This window comes from Barbus barbus (assembly GCF_936440315.1).
Source record: "Barbus barbus genome assembly, chromosome: 9".
Taxonomy (NCBI): domain Eukaryota; kingdom Metazoa; phylum Chordata; class Actinopteri; order Cypriniformes; family Cyprinidae; genus Barbus; species Barbus barbus.
This window is the reverse complement of record NC_136737.1, coordinates 33077411-33094539: the sequence shown is the minus strand read 5'-3', so window position 1 is coordinate 33094539 and position 17129 is coordinate 33077411. Positions and strand designations below refer to the sequence as shown.

General features: G+C 44.1%; 1 protein-coding gene across 5 annotated transcripts in view; it reads left to right on the top strand.

Moving 5' to 3' along the window:
* LOC306875129 (protein NLRC3-like) overlaps positions 1-17129 on the top strand; it is a 102556-nt gene that overhangs the window by 19717 nt on the left and 65710 nt on the right. For 2 of the 5 annotated variants that reach the window (XR_013784705.1, XR_013784707.1), the window contains 3 exons: positions 6727-6846; positions 7578-9953; positions 10075-10186. Coding sequence is in view for 2 of the 5 variants with exons in the window: in XM_079425547.1 (XP_079281673.1) it covers positions 6727-6846; positions 7578-9503 (2046 nt within the window). In the remaining 3 variants the exon portion in view is untranslated. Of the gene's footprint in view, positions 1-6726; positions 6847-7577; positions 9954-10055; positions 10187-17129 lie in introns of those variants that run through there. The other 3 variants (XM_079425547.1, XM_079425548.1, XR_013784706.1) reach the window with 2 other exon arrangements.

Genomic DNA, 17129 nt, shown 5'->3' with positions numbered 1-17129 from the left:
TGAGACCCCCACACCCAGCGGTGAGTACCCTTCAAATTGAGCCCGAAGTTTCCTCATTATCGCTACTGCCAGTTCTACTTCTCACCCCAGACTCCTCTGTTACAGTCTCCGCCTTGGTCGACTCGGGCTCCTCGGGGAACTTCATCTCCCAAGCCCTCCTAACCCACCTCAACCTCCCCTGGAGGCGGCAACCCCAGGAGCTCCGAGTCGAAACCATCCAAGGAAAGCTGCTGGGACGTGGAAGAGTCCGATACCGAGCTCCCCCACTAAGACTCCGAATCGGATGTCTGCACGAGGAAACCATCACCTTTCTGGTACTGGAGGGACCCACGGTGCATATCATCCTGGGATGCCCCTGGCTCCACCAACACTCTCCAGAAGTCAGATGGGATCCGTGCAAGATTACTCGTTGGAGTGAGACCAGCTTTCAGAACTACCTGACCCCAGTGCGCAAACCACCCCAGAGATCCGTGTCCATCCAAGTCTGTTCCACCCTCATAGAAAGCCCGGAGCCTCAGGTGAAATGTACGATCCCATCTGACTACTAGGCGTTCCAGGATGTGTTTAGTAAGCAGGCAGCCACTCGCCTCCCACCTCACCGGCCATGGGACTGTGCCATCGACCTGCTGCCTGGAGCTAAACTCCCCAAGGGTAGAGTTTACCCTTTGTCCATTCCGGTGAAGTTGCCATATTCAATTCAAGTTTTCAATTCAAGTTTATTTGTATAGCGCTTTTTACGATACAAATCAATGCAAGGCAGCTCTACAGGAATTTAAGTTTCCACAATATATTTATATATTGCAGAACCTTAATATGTTTAACTTATGGCAAAATTTGGTAATTCTATATGTTGTCTGAGCATTGGCATCCTCCAAAGTCCTCTGAGGGGTTGGCATTAACTTTCCTCAGGTGTTCGGTCATCTCAGATCATTTAAGGGTTTGATCCAGACTGAAGCTTCTGTCATTCCTAGAAACATAGAAACAAATAGAGACATAATTAGCGTAACTGCTGTTCCATCTAAGCAAAAATGATTTGTTCAACCCAAGCTAAAGAACAATAATGTGCATTTGATCAGATATAACTGCAGTACAAGATTATAAAATGCATTATGTGAATTCTTGGCTAAAGAGATGTGTCTTTAATCTAGATTTAAATGGAGAGAGTGTGTCTGAACCCCGAACGTTATCGGGAAGGCTATTCGAAAGTTTGGGAGCCAAATGTGAAAAAGCTCTACCTCCTTTAGTGGACTTTGCTATCCTAGGTACTACCAAAAGTCCAGAGTTTTGCGACCTTAGGGAGGGACCTCTCCTGGAGCCGACCCCTTATTGTGGTGGAGGGGTTTGCGTGTTCTTATGATCCCAAGAGCTATGTTGTCCGGGGCTTATGCCCCGGGTAGGGTCACCCATGGCAAACAGGTCTTGGGTGAGGAGCCAGACGAAGAGCGGCTCAAGAGACCCCTAATGAAGAGAAAGATAATGGAAAAATGTTTTCCCTCCTTGGAATGTTACCTCTCTGGTGGGGAAGGAGCCTGAGCTGGTGCGAGAGGTTGAGAGGTTCCGACTAGATAGAGTTGGACTCACCTCGACGCATGGTTTGGGCTCTGGAACCAGTCTCCTTGAGAGGGGTTGGATTCTCTTCCACTCTGGAGTTGTCCATGGTGAGAGGCTTCAAGCAGGAGTGGGCATACTTATTGCTCCCCAGCTTGGTGCCTGTACATTGGGGTTTACCCCAGTGGACAAGAGGGTAGCCTCCCTTCGCCTTCGGGTGGGGGGACGGGCCCTAACTGTGGTTTGTGCCTATGCGCCGAACACCAGTTCAGAGTACATACCCTTTTTAGAGTCCTTGGAGGGTGTGCTGGAGATTATTCCTTCTGGGGACTCTCTTGTTCTGCTGGGGGACTTCAATGCTCACGTGGGCAATGACAGTGGTACTTGGAGGGGCGTGATTGGGAGGAATGGCCCCCCTGATCTGAACCCGAGTGGTGTTCTGTTATTGGACTTCTGTGCTCGTCACGGTTTGTCCATAACGAACACCATGTTCAAGCATAAGAGTGTCCATATGTGCACTTGGCACCAGGACACCCTGGGCCGCAGATCTATGATTGACTTTGTAGTTGTTTCATCGGACTTACGACCGCATGTATTGGACACTCTGGTGAAGAGAGGGGCGGAGCTGTCAACTGATCACCACCTGGTGATGAGTTGGCTCCGCTGGTGGGGGAGGAAACCGGTCAGACCAGGCAGGCCCAAACGTATTGTTAGGGTCTGCTGGGAACGTCTGGCAGAGTCCCCAATCAGAAGGAGTTTCAACTCACACCTCCGGCAGAACTTAAACCACATCTCAGGGGAGATGGGGGATATTGAGTCTGAGTGGGCCGTATTCCGCGCCTCCATTGTCGAGGCGGCTGACCGGAGCTGTGGCCGTAAGGTGGTTGGTGCCTGTCGTGGTGGTAATCCCCGAACCCGCTGGTGGACACTGGCGGTAAGGGATGCCATCAAGTTGAAGAAGGAGTCCTATCGTGCCTTTTTGGCCTGTGGGAGTCCGGAGGCAGCTGGCAGGTACCGGCAGGCCAAGCGGAAGGCAGCTTTGGCAGTCGCTGAGGCAAAAACTCGGGTGTGGGAGGAGTTCGGAGAGGCCATGGAGAATGACTTCCGGACGGCTCCGAGGAAATTCTGGTCCACCAGCCGGCGTCTCCGGGGGGAGAAGCAGTGCGGCATCACACCATCCGGCGTCTCCGGGGGGAGAAGCAGTGCAGCATTAACACTGTATATGGTGGGGACATATTTATAGATGGTGGGGTATATTTACATATTCATCCAAACGCCGCTCAGGTTCGGGTGTGTCTTCTCTTGAATTGGATCCAGGAGGGCTGAACTACAGTCTTGCGCTACAGCGCCACACTTGTCAAACCGCAGTATTTCAGGCTCTTACATTAGTCATATGAGATCAAACGACTACTCTACAACAAAAATACTTGTCGACTATTTTTTGTTGTCGATAATGTCGACTAATTGGATTGGATTGGATTCAATTCAAACATGTAGGTACAAGGCAACGAAATGCAATAAAGAAGAAGAAATACAGCATAACATGAGGAAAGAGAGGAGAAAAAAAATGTCCTCACACTACGCTCCTGGACGAGAGTGCAGTGTGAGAACAGACAAAAACCTCAGCATAAAGCACAGTCAACACAGGAACATAACTTGCATAGTAATCCTAGTTCAGACGAAACAGCCATCCGGCCAGCAGCCATTACAGCGCAAACACACGGACCCGTTATCACTGACAGGATGAAGCGACGAAGGCGTGGGATGGGGGTAGGGAGGTGTATGAGTGTGTGTATGTGTAAGTTCGTGTGAGTTCGTATGCCTTGAAATCCGTTTCGCCAGCACTCCAAACCAGTCGACTCAGTTCGCAGGTTGTGATGCGACATAGCAATTGCCATGGAAACGACCTTGGACAGAGCACAAGCGCCCGACAATAACAAGGTGTTTGATGGGGGAGGGAATGGAAGAAAGAGCGTCTCCCTGCAGTATTCACCGGAGAGTTGATACCAGAGCGGCCTTGCCAAGCCGTTCTGTTGTGGGAAGCCGGAAAGAGATAAGATTGTTTTGTCTTAGGGCGAACAGCTGTCTTCCAGTTTCACAGCTATTCTCATTGTCCATTCTGATCTGCTTGTCCATCAATTTTCCTTTCCAAAGCCGAGAGCTTAGCCGTGATCGAATCCATATTGCGGTTAATCGCCTCTGTTTGAGAGACGACCGCTCTGCTTACAGCCTCCATCATGACGGGCAGCCTTGAGAGGTTTTGGATAGCCAGTCCCGTCTCCTTAATTTTCTGATAATTTAGGGCAACGCCTAATCCAAATAGCAGAAATCCAGTTATCATTGTTCCGAATAAGAAGATGTCTTCAATGTCCTCCACGGAGAGAGCCGCCAGACACACGACCCGCCATCTCTCCCATGCGTCCATCGTGTAGCCAGCAGCAAACGTCCCAGCGGGACATTCCGGTTCTCCAGATCCCGCTTTCCTAGTCGAGAAGATGGTGTCAATTGCGTTAAGAGACCAGTTGATCAGATCCATAATTTCGGTTTTGCGAGAGTCTCTTAAGAAGGACAGGACAATACAAGAGAGCAAGCAGGGAAGTTCAGGAGGGAGGGAGGGAAGAAAAATGCGACCGCCTTCGAACAGAGCCAAACGAGAAAACCGTTTAAAACCAGCGAGTAATCGTTGCAGCCCTACCTCCATGCTGCGTGGCAAGCCCAAGTCTCTGTCCTGGAACCCCGACGCCAGCGAAGCCTTCCAACAGCTCAAAGAAGCTTTCAGCACGGCCCCCATCCTTTGTCACCCAGATCCTCAGGTCCCCTTCTTGGTAGAAGTGGATGCCTCGACCACGGGAGTCGGGGCCATGCTGTCCCAATTCCACGGCAAGCCTCCCCGCCTCCATCCTTGTGCTTACTTCTCCCGGAAACTGACCCCCTGCGGAGCAGAATTACGACATCGGCAACCGGGAACTGCTGGCGATTAAGCTGGCATTAGAGGAGTGGCGTCACTGGCTGGAGGGAGCTGCTTCTCCATTCACCGTCATAACCGACCATAAGAACCTGCAGTACCTTAGAGATGCTAAACGGCTCAACCCCCCACAGGCACACTGGGCTTTATTCTTTACCCACTTCTCCTTCACCATCACCAACCGCCCCGGTACCCGGAACCATAAGGCCGATGCTCTCTCCCGTTTTCATACCCCAGACTCTCCCACAGAACCAGAACCCATTCTCCCTCCAGCCCTCATCGTCAGTCCCATCCAGTGGGAGATCACCGAGAACATCCGTGACGCCACCTTCACGATCCCGCTCCGCAGGGAGGCCCAGAAGGGAAGACCTATGTCCCACGTTCCCAGCGCTTACCCCTTCTGGGCTCCATTCATGAAGTACTGGGCTCTGGACACCCAGGGAGTCAGCGAACACTCTCGCTCCTTCAAGCTCGGTACTGGTGGCCCAGTATGGCCAAGGATGCCATCAGGCACGTCCGCGGCTGCTCAGTCTGTGCCACTTCCAAATCTCCTAGGCATCTCCCCGCAGGCAAGCTGATCCCCCTACCTGTTCCCCAAAGGCCCTGGTCCCACATCAGCGTGGACTTCGTAACCAACCTCCCAGACTCCGAGGGGCACACGTGTGTTAGTCGTGGTGGATCGTTTTTCTAAGACCTGCAAATTAATCCCCCTCAAGGGCCTGCCCACGGCACTCGAGACTGCGGAATGCCTCTTTCACCATGTGTTTCGGAACTACGGCCTACCCGAGGATGTTGTGTCAGACCGGGGTCCCCAGTTCATCTCCCGGGTGTGGAAGGCCTTCTTTCGCCTCCTGGGAGTAACCGTTAGCTTGTCCTCGGGCTACCACCCCCAGACTAACGGCCAGACTGGGCGCAAGATCCAGGACACTACCTTCGGTCATACTGCTCATCCGATCAGCACAGCTGGAGCCGATTCCTCCCGTGGGCCGGGTATGCCCAGAACTACCTCCGGCAATCCACCACAGGTCTCACCCCTTTCCAGTGCATACTTGGCTTCCAGCCCCCACTCTTCCCCTGGACGGAAGAGCCCTACTGGTTCCGAGAGAGCGAGAGGGTATGGGACTCAGCTCACATCCACCTCCAGCGGGCTGTGCGGAGGCACAAGCGCTTTGCGGATGCCCGACGGTCAGAGCCCTCCAAATACCAGCCAGGCGATCGGGTCTGGCTATCCACCTGGGACCTTCGCCTGCCCTGCAAGAAGCTGAGTCCCCGCTTCATAGGTCCCTTTAGGATACAGAGGCAGGTCAAGAACGTCACTTACCAGCTTCAACTGCCTCCAAGGTACCGCATTCATCCCACTTTCCACGTCTCGGTCCTTAAACCCTTCTCCCCCTCTGCCACAGGACGCACTGAGCCGGACATACCTCCTCCTCCTGAGATGCTAGACGGAGCTGAGGTCTATCTAGTCTGAAACATTCTGGACTCACGGCGACAGGGCGCCCGGCTCGAGTACCTGGTAGACTGGGAGGGATACGGGCCAGAGGAAAGATCCTGCGAACCCAGAGGCCGAGGCCGCCCCCGTTGTCGTGTTAGGGCGTCAGGAGGGGGGAAGGAGGGGGGAATCGCAGTCATCAGCAGCACCCACGCTAACGAGATCAGTCACCTGCCTTCTGATTCCCCGCACCTGCTACAGCCAATCACCTGCACTATATCAACACACTTCCCGCACTCCTTCCTCGTCCGGTCTACCGTTCACTACCCGAACCTAGCCTGACTCAACTACTAACCTGTGTTTGACCACCGTTCCTGCTCTCCACCACTCCTGTTCTCCACCGTTCCTCGGATCCCCGCAAACCTCCTGAGCCATTCCCACCGTCACGGCAAGACATACCACCTGCAAACTCACCTTGGGCAGCACTCACGTAATCCTCCTGGTTCTCCCACAGGCCCTCTCAATAAAGACCTTTGTTTGACCACATTCCTCTGTGTCTCCTAGACTGTGTCCTGACAATATAGTTATAATATAATGACAGATTTATAAGCAGTTTTTTGGAGTCCGGTCATTTTTGACCGGGAGCACCACAAGTGTGACAGGAGTCCGAACACAACCAGAGGATTATTATTGATTTTATCAGTTATTGTTGCAGCCCTGCTTGTAATAAATGAAACGGCAGACAGAACTAAAAGAAGAATGATTTATGTGTGTTTATCAGGATCTTCAAGGGAAGGAAGAGATCTTCATCTCCAGATCCCAGCTGTGTGTCTCTGAAGAGCGACAGATACATGAATCATCTTCCTGATCTCAGTGATGATCCAGTGACCTCTGACCCCAGGTGAGGATAAACGTGTAGTGATGATTTAACTGCTTTATGGGAGTCAAAAACGCATTCAATGCACACAGACAGGACTCGACACAATGAGCACATGTGCTCCTGCATTAAAAAAAGCTCAGGAGAACAATTAAAATGTAATATATTTATATGGAATGTGATGACAATATCTAATAATGTGTTTTTCTTTAATAAATGGATATAACAACATTTACAAGCAAAACTATTTAATTTATTAGAATACAAAAAGCACACAAAGTTTTTAAATAGTTCTGTATTAAACTATGTTTAATAATTATGTAATTTTTCATATGCCTACTTTAAACACTGTGTAGCCTTAAACAAAAATATTAACCAGGAGAAAAACAAAGCAAAGAACTTTATCCATAATGTGGGACTTTTAGTTATAAACAAACAGATATACAGTGGACTCATATTTTGAAATGCCTGCTTTTCTATTGCTGGCTGCTCATTCAAAAAGATGAGGGAGATAAAATATGCATCTTACAATCATCTAACATGTTACAATATCCACAGCATAAAGTACAGACTGCCATAATTCATCAGCAGTCAATCACAAGCAATCATGTGCTGTATTCACTAATTGTGAACTGCTGTGAAACCATGAGAAATTATGCAGAAAATACAAGACTGACATCTCGATTGATTTAGATTTTAATTTATACATCCTCTTATTTTGAGATTTTTATCTGTTCTTTCTTGTGATATTTCAGCAGAGCAGATGGAGAGCGAAGAGGCTCCTCCAGAGATGCTGTCTTCTGTCTGAACAACACGAGCGTTACAGCGTCTCTGAATAAACATGATCAACCAGTGAATGATGATGAACTACAGAGAGTCAAAGACCGGCTCAAAACCAGCATGAAGAACAAGTATGAGAGATTATTTGAGGGACTGAAACTCCAGGAGAATCAAACCCTCCTGAACAGGATCTACACACAGCTCTACATCATAGAGGGAGAGAGTGAAGGAGTGAATGAAGAACATGAGGTTTTACAGATGGAGAAAACAGCCAGAACACAACACTCACAAGACACTCCAATCTACTGCAATGACATCTTTAAAGCCTCAGCTGAACCAGGATGTGAGGAGACAGACCAGATCAACACTGTTCTTACTAAAGGCATCGCTGGAATCGGAAAAACCGTCTCTGTGCAGAAGTTCATTCTGGACTGGGCCGAGGGAAAAGCCAATCAGGATGTAGATTTGATGTTTGTGCTTCCATTTCGAGAGCTGAACTTGATCCGAGATCATCAGTACAGTCTTCACAGACTTCTGCTGGACTTTCATCCTGAACTTCAAGATCTGGACTCAAAGATTTATGAGGAGTGTAAAGTTGTGTTCATCTTTGATGGTCTGGATGAAAGCAGAATCACACTGATGTTTTCAGACGCTCAGAAAGTTTGTGATGTGACTGAGACTTCATCAGTGGGTGTGTTGATGTCAAAGCTCATGAAAGGAGAGCTGCTTCCCTCTGCTCTCATCTGGATCACCTCCAGACCAGCAGCAGCCAGTCAGATCCCCTCCAAATACATCAACCGTCTGACAGAAATTCAGGGATTCAATGAGCCTCAAAAGGAGGAATATTTCAGGAAGAGAATCAGTGACCAGCATCAAGCCAGCAGAATCATCTCACACATCAGAAGAGCAAGAAGCCTCCACATCATGTGCCACATCCCTGTCTTCTGCTGGATCTCATCCACTGTGCTTCAGAAGCTCCTGGAAGAAGATCTGAGTGCAGAAATCCCTCAAACTCTGACTGAAATGTACATCCACTTCCTGCTGATTCAGATCAACATGAGGAACCAGAAGTATGAAGAGAGAGATCCAGAGAAACTACTGCAGTCCAACAGAGAAGTGATTGTGAAACTTGCTGAAGTGGCTTTCAAACAGCTGATGAAGGGTAATGTGATGTTCTATGAGGAGGACCTGATTGAGAGCGGCATAGACGTCACTGACGCCTCAGTGTATTCTGGGATTTGCACTGAGATCTTTAAGGAGGAATCTGTGATTCATCAGAGGAAAGTCTACAGCTTCATTCATCTGAGCCTTCAGGAGTTTCTCGCTGCTTTCTATCTGCTTTACTGCCATTTAATAAAGAACAAGGAGCCACTGCATGAATTCAGATCTTACAGATTTAATAAATTCTCTCTGTATGATCTACTTAGATCAGCAGTAATTAATGCACTGCAGAGTAAGAATGGAGAGCTGGATCTGTTCCTGCGGTTCCTGCTGGGCGTCTCACTGGAGTCCAATCAGAGACTCTTACAGGATCTACTGATAAACACAGAGAACAGCTCAGAGAGCATCAGAGAAACCACACAGTACATTAAAGAGAAGATCAAAGATGATGATGATTATGATGATAATGATCATTATCATCTCTCAGCGGGTCAATCCATCAATCTGTTCCTGTGTCTGCTGGAAGTGAAAGACCAGACTCTGTCCAGAGAGATTCAGGAGTTTGTGAAATCAGACAAACACTCAGAGAAGTATGTCACTTCTGCTCACTGCTCAACAATCTCCTACATGCTTCAGATGTCAGAGGAGCCGCTGGATGAGTTTGAGCTCAAGAAATACAACACATCATATGAGGGGAGAATAAGACTGATACCAGCTGTGATCAACTGCAGAAAAGCTCTGTGAGTGTTTCATCATTTGATTGATTGAAATATTTATTTCGAACATGTAAATAAATATAGTCAAATCAATACAACACAATACAAAATAATTTTAACTTACACATGTCCAAAAAGGAGTAGGAAGAAGTATACGCTTATTTAATCCTACCCCTTCTCCACTCTGCATTAATAATAATCAACAACAATCATCAAATCAACTTCATGATAACAATAATCAATATCAATAATCATCTAATTAACTTCATAACTCATCATAACTTCATCTCATCCTTGTCTTAATACACTCTTGACTTTCCTACATATATTTACAGTATATATTAGGGCTGTCAACGTTAACGCGTTAACGCATGTGATTAATCTAAAAATGTTAACGCGTTAATTTTTTTTTACGCAAATTAATCGTTTGATAAGGTTTGACCCCAACGTCTTGCTGTCATCGCAGCACGGAAGGTAATCGCACAATCCCTGCGTCCCAATGTGCACACTGTCCATCCTAAATTCCATGTGATATTAGTAATTTTCAATGCTATTTAGGGCAGATAGGGTGGATAGTATGCACATTGGGACGCAGGGATTGTGTGATTATGAGGCGCCGGGCTCGACAAAAGTGAAGCGAACACGGAGAGAGAGAGTGAGTGTGTCTGAGAGAGACAGAGAGAGAGCACTGGAAAAAAGGCCACTCCAAAAATAAGCAAAAAAAAATTAAAACAAGATATTTTTGCTTGTAATAAGCAAAAAAATCTGCCAATGGAACAAGTGAAAATTGTCTTGGTAAGATTTCTTGAAATAAGACATTATATTTAAGCCTTACAAGATATGAATGATCTTGAAATTAGCTGGGAAAACTCATTTTTAGCTATATTTTACTAGTATTGTGTCTCATAATAAGCTTGTCATGCTCAAAAATAGTATTTTCCCCTCAAAAGTAGCATTTTATTTTTTGTCATCCTGTTTGTTTCAAGTGTATTTTAACTAATTTTTAGTTCTATAATTGTTACACTGTTCTAGATTTAAGTCACCACCAACTTGAAATAAGATTGGAAATTGGCATTTTGAGACAAAATGTCTTGAAGTTAGCATTCCTGACTCGTATTTGGCAGTGCCCTTTTGCCATAATAAGCCATGATTTACCATCCTGTCATCATCTCAAGTGTATTTACCTTATTGTAAGCTCTACAAAAGTAATACTGTTCTAGATTCAAGACATTTTACCTACTAGATTCAAGACATTAACTACTGTTTACAAGACAGAAAAAGTGAAAAATAGACCTGCATTTAACCGACTTTATTTAAACAGCATAAAAGGGAAACAGCTTAATTTCTCAACATTTTGGCTCACAGTATTTATGAAACAGAAATATGAAAACATAGTAGAATATGCCAAATATGTCAGTTAAGGTCAGGTCCAAACATCCGACCAATGTGCCAATACACGTACAAAATCTGTGCTTTGCACAGGCACTCAGCACAGAGACACTAAAACTGCTCCACCTGTGACATTCATTCTTAATACAAATGCTTAATATTGTAACATTCAAATTAAGGGTTCTGAGCTTACATGAACAACTAGTTCCTCAATACAACATTAACCCTTGTAACATCATCCTTAAAGGATAATTCCGGTGAAAAATGAACCTGGGTTAATTAGCACATGGTTACCGAGTCAATCGTTCCCTGGAATGCGTTTTCATGATAATCGAATGTAAAGAGTTTTATCTCTAAAAACAGATTAGCTTATAACACTAGTATATGGGGCATAGTGTAAGTAAAAGTAAATCGCTAGTTAATACCACTAACAAGGCTCAAAATAGCCTCACGGTAGCATAATGAGGGTCCCTACATGCAAACCGAAGCATTGAGAACTTTGTAAGTGTACAAACAGTTTAATAAGAAGATACTTTATAAAGACAGTACATTACGCGTTTACAGAGATGATCCATCTTGGAAAACAGTCTCGACTAGTCGAGCCACGAATGCCGTGACTCGATTAGTCGAGACTGTTTTCCAAGATGGTTCCTGCATGTAAACGCGTAATGTACTGTCTTTATAAAGTATCTTCTTATTAAACTGTTTGTACACTTACAAAGTTCTCAATGCTTCGGTTTGCATGTAGGGACCCTCATTATGCTACCGTGAGGCTATTTTGAGCCTTGTTAGTGGTATTAACTAGCGATTTACTTTTACTTACACTATGCCCCATATACTAGTGTTATAAGCTAATCTGTTTTTAGAGATAAAACTCTTTACATTCGATTATCATGAAAACGCATTCCAGGGAACGATTGACTCGGTAACCATGTGTTAATTAACCCAGGTTCATTTTTCACCGGAATTATCCTTTAAGGATGTACCATACTAAATTAGTGACTGCATCTGCTGAACAGACAATTAGTTATTTAAACTCAATATTTACTGAAAAGTTAAAATAACCTTAAAACTAAGCAGAAACACACACACAATATAACGGCATGTTGGCTAATATTGTCGTGCACCCCAAATTAACACTGGGCTAACTTAGACAAATTCCAACCAAGAATCAATAGAACATTGAACTGCAATACCTTTGGAGGGAGAGAGGAAGTGCTATCCTAACACCATATCTGACCACTGGTTTTATTGGCCAATAAAAGCTTTCCACTCGGCCATGCTCTTCTTGTAAGACGATGTGAGATCTCTCTCATGCATTGTGTCTAAGAGGACCTTCGTCTGTATGACTGAAAGCAGAGTGGCTACACACTTTGGATAAGTCAGGTGTAGGCTATAATAGTAGGCCATAAGGTATAAAGCACTCTCGGTAAGCTTGTCTTTTGGAAAGGTGGTTATTGCCACATCTCCTACCGCTAGGAGGAAGTTGGACGGACCGACAATCAGGACTGGACAGGAGAGAGGGCGTTTCTTCAAGTAAGAATTGGGATCTTCTCCTTCCTGTGACAGATAACACAGACATCCTTCTGTCAGGATAATGCATTTTGGTCATTTGGAACCTAGGGTAGGGGGTTGTTTACAAACACTTAAAGCAAAATGCTGACAAAAGTTACTGAGAAAGCTCCATCTGAAAGTGCTGTTTTTAACTATCCCCAATGCATTTACTGTTTACACATGTCTACCCTTCCAAAAGAAGTAAAAACCAAGGCTATGGCTAGTCTTGCTTGGTTATCATTAGGGTGATTAAACCTGCTACCATGTAATGCACCCATTTTTGTACATACTGTGACAGCCAAGAAATCTACCCAGTGAAAATCCTCTTTTTAAAAACAAATGTTTAGGTGTCTTTGAAGGCTTAGAACATACAGTATGTGAATAGGAAATGCATTGGGAGTCGTCAAGGGCAGCACCTTCAGTTATATTTTTTCCGATACGGCAGTCAAAACGATCGTACAACATTTTACACGGCTCACCTCGAGGACATGCACCAGAGCCTCACTCGCATCTCGTACCCTCTTTGGAGGAGCAGAGGTGGAGGGGAACAGTGATGGCAGCACACGTAGGATCTCAAGAGCCTGTTCAGCTGTACAGGAAGTGATTCATTACTTACACAAGGTCAAATCTGATAAAAGGTATACAACAGACACAATGCTTAAAAAATAAAGAAATCAGCAAATAATGGGATAGCCATCATAGACGAAAAAGGACAACAAAACAATAGCTCATGTACTTGACAACATGCCTGAAGGTGCACCCTAAACCCTATTCCCTAATAACACCAAAACAGCATTCCCTACCTTTGTCCATTCCCATTGGGGGTTTCAACACCTTTTTCCATACACCGAAAAACTGCACCTTCTGGCAGAAGTCATGCCATCTTCCCTTTAGTTCATTGATGAAGTTGGTATTTTCCGCATCCAAAATGCGTTTAAGCTCCTCCATGACCTATGAAATATAAAATATACCAATACAGACATTTGAATAATATAATTTAAGAGGAAACTGGTATTTTAAACATTGTGTGTGATACCATGGTTTTAATCATGCAGGCAATAATGACTTACATGTCCAACGTCCTTGAAACAAGGATATGCTTCTAGAACCTTCTCATGTTTGTTCTCCTCGCGAACGGTATTTGAATCAATGAATGCTCTTCTGGCTACAAATTCCAAATCCAAGAGATGAGAGACATCCTGGTGATTTGGATTTTTTCTTTTATACAAAGAATGTAGGGTCTTGTAATGCTTGGCCAAGGTTGCTGGACTGTCAACATCTGCAGACTTGTTAGCTGTAAGACACAAAAATACATAATTAATATTCCACATGTTGTTGCATGAAAAAAATATTTCAAAACTGCCATAAAAATCATTCATTAATATTGAATGTTTTAATGGAATGAAATCTTTTAACAAATATCAGCCCTGATCCTAACTACCAAATGCCTATTCATTTTTGGAATTTTAACCATTTAAATGCCATAAAAAAAATAAAAAGAATTTTTTGCATAATAATGCATGAGAACTATTTGTTTGAAACTCATATGGTCATGCAATCACAAACAATTGCATGTAGGCACACAAGTACACCCCCACTACACACAGTCATGAGGTAGTTGGACGAACTCACCATCAGGACTGGACAGGGTAGAGGGTGCTTCTTCAGGTAGGCTTTGGGATCTTCTTTTTCCTTCAAAACATAACACACACATATTTCTGACAAGTACTTTAAGGATCATTTCGGTATTTTGGAACCAAAAATTACATTCAATTTAAAAGAGCAAAATGCCACTAATGAGACATATGGGTTTTAAATGCATACCATTATTTGCTATGCTGGAGAGGTTATAGACAGTAATGTTGCACAGTAGACTGATACTAAAAGGTGCTGCTGTACACAACTGTCCAAAATGATACAATACCAGCTTTTTATTAATACCAGATTTCTGTTAAAACTTAATTTCTACAATAATGTTAATAAATTGATAATAAAACAGTACCAATGTAGTGCAAATACAGTGAGGAAAATAAGTATTTGAACACCCTGCTATTTTGCAAGTTCTCCCACTTGGAAATCATGGAGGGGTCTGAAATTGTCATCGTATGTGCATGTCCACTGTGAGAGACATAATCTAAAAAAAAAAAAATCCAGAAATCACAATATATGATTTTTTAACTATTTATTTGAATGATACAGCTTTAAATAAGTATTTGAACACCTGTCTATCAGCTAGAATTCTGACCCTCAAAGACCTGTTAGTCTGCCTTTAAAATGTCCACTTCCACTCCATTTATTATATGCACCTGTTTGAGGTCGTCAGCTGCATAAAGACACCTGTCCACCCCATACAATCAGTAAGAATCCAACTACTAACATGGCCAAGACCAAAGAGCTGTCCAAAGACACTAGACAAAATTGTACACCTCCACAAGGCTGGAAAGGGCTACGGGGAAATTGCCAAGCAGCTTGGTGAAAAAAGGTCCACTGTTGGAGCAATCATTAGAAAATGGAAGAAGCTAAACATGACTGTCAATCTCCCTCGGACTGGGGCTCCAGCAAGATCTCACCTCGTGGTGTCTCAATGATCCTAAGAAAGGTGAGAAATCAGCCCAGAACTACACGGGAGGAGCTGGTCAATGACCTGAAAAGAGCTGGGACCACCATTTCCAAGGTTACTGTTGGTAATACACTAAGACGTCATGGTTTGAAATCATGCATGGCACGGAAGGTTCCCCTGCTTAAACAAGCACATGTCAAGGCCCGTCTTAAGTTTGCCAATGACCATTTGGATGATCCACAGGAGTTATGGGAGAAAGTCATGTGGTCAGATGAGACCAAAATAGAACTTTTTGGTCATAATTCCACTAACCGTGTTTGGAGGAAGAAGAATGATGAGTACCATCCCAAGAACACCATCCCTACTGTGAAGCATGGGGGTGGTAGCATCATGCTTTGGGGGTGTTTTTCTGCACATGGGACAGGGCGACTGCACTGTATTAAGGAGAGGATGACCGGGGCCATGTATTGCGAGATTTTGGGGAACAACCTCCTTCCCTCAGTTAGAGCATTGAAGATGGGTCGAGGCTGGGTATTCCAACATGACAATGACCCGAAGCACACAGCCAGGATAACCAAGGAGTGGCTCTGTAAGAAGCATATCAAGGTTCTGGCGTGGCCTAGCCAGTCTCCAGACCTAAACCCAATAGAGAATCTTTGGAGGGAGCTCAAACTCTGTGTTTCTCAGCGACAGCTCAGAAACCTGACTGATCTAGAGAAGATCTGTGTGGAGGAGTGGGCCAAAATCCCTCCTGCAGTGTGTGCAAACCTGATGAAAAACTACAGGAAACGTTTGACCTCAAACAAAGGCTACTGTACCAAATATTAACATTGATTTTCTCAGGTGTTCAAATACTTATTTGCAGCTGTATCATACAAATAAATAGTTAAAAAAATCATACATTGTGATTTCTGGATTTTAGTTTTAGACTATGTCTCTCACAGTGGACATGCACCTACGATGACAATTTCAGACCCCTCCATGATTTCTAAGTGGGAGAACTTGCAAAATAGCAGGGTGTTCAAATACTTATTTTCCTCACTGTACCTATTCTCTAAAGTGAATTTTAAAGCCTTTTACTTCTGTCATGTCAGGACTGACATCTTGACCAATAAAGTGGGTTTATTAATTTATCTAAAATATAAATACCTCACAAGGGCAAATATGTAAATGCAAAGTTGAAACTCACCTTCTAACTCGCTTTCTTTACCGTCTGAGCGTGGGCTGCCACTTCCTTCTGTGGACAGATCTAGAATGATTGTTGAGTCACTTGAACCCATTTCATCCGTGTCTGTTGACTGCTCAAGACAGCGCCTCTTTGTAGAGCTGCAAAGATTAGTCAGTTAATCAATTAGTTGTCAACTACTAAATCAATCAATCCATCTGACAGAGAGGAGGTAGTTCACTTTGTGTCATGATTATTGATTTATTAGCCTCATAAAAATTCCACCCCCCTCCCATAACTGGACACCTGTTTGGACACCTGTTTTGTACACCCCCTAGCCCCCACCGTCTAAGCGGGCCATCTTATTGACCTTATAGTGAACTTAAGAATTTATGACAATGTGTTTGTGTGTGTGTGTGTGTGTGTGTGTGTGTGTGTGGGGCCGATGTTATGTGGTTTAAACTTTAAATGGTGAATTTGTGTTAAATGGGGTAAAGGGAAGTTTTTATTAAAGTGTTTTCACATACATATCAAGAAAAAACATCAAACATGTACGTAAAACGTACAAAGACTGTTTATTTCCCTACAAGTGGAGACTGTTATTAAAACAGGAAAAACGTAGAAAATAAAACAAAAAGCATTAGATACTATCTTTCCTATCTTAAAACTAGTTCGTTTGACAAAGTTAAATAGAAGAAGTGAGCGCGTTCGTTTAAACCTATTTTGTGGTTTTTAAAAAAGTTGTGAGTTTATAACAGATACGAAGTTAAATAATATAGAATCGTTTTTATCTTACGATGGTACGCGTGTTTTTCCCCTACAAGTGGAGAATAGTGTTATTAAAACAGTTTTAGGAAAAACTAAATCAAACAAAAAAGCATTAGATACACTATTTTTCCTATTAGAATTTAAAACTAGTTCGTTTGACAAAGTTAAATAAATAGAAGAGTTGCGAGCGCGTTCGTTTATCTATAACAAAAAA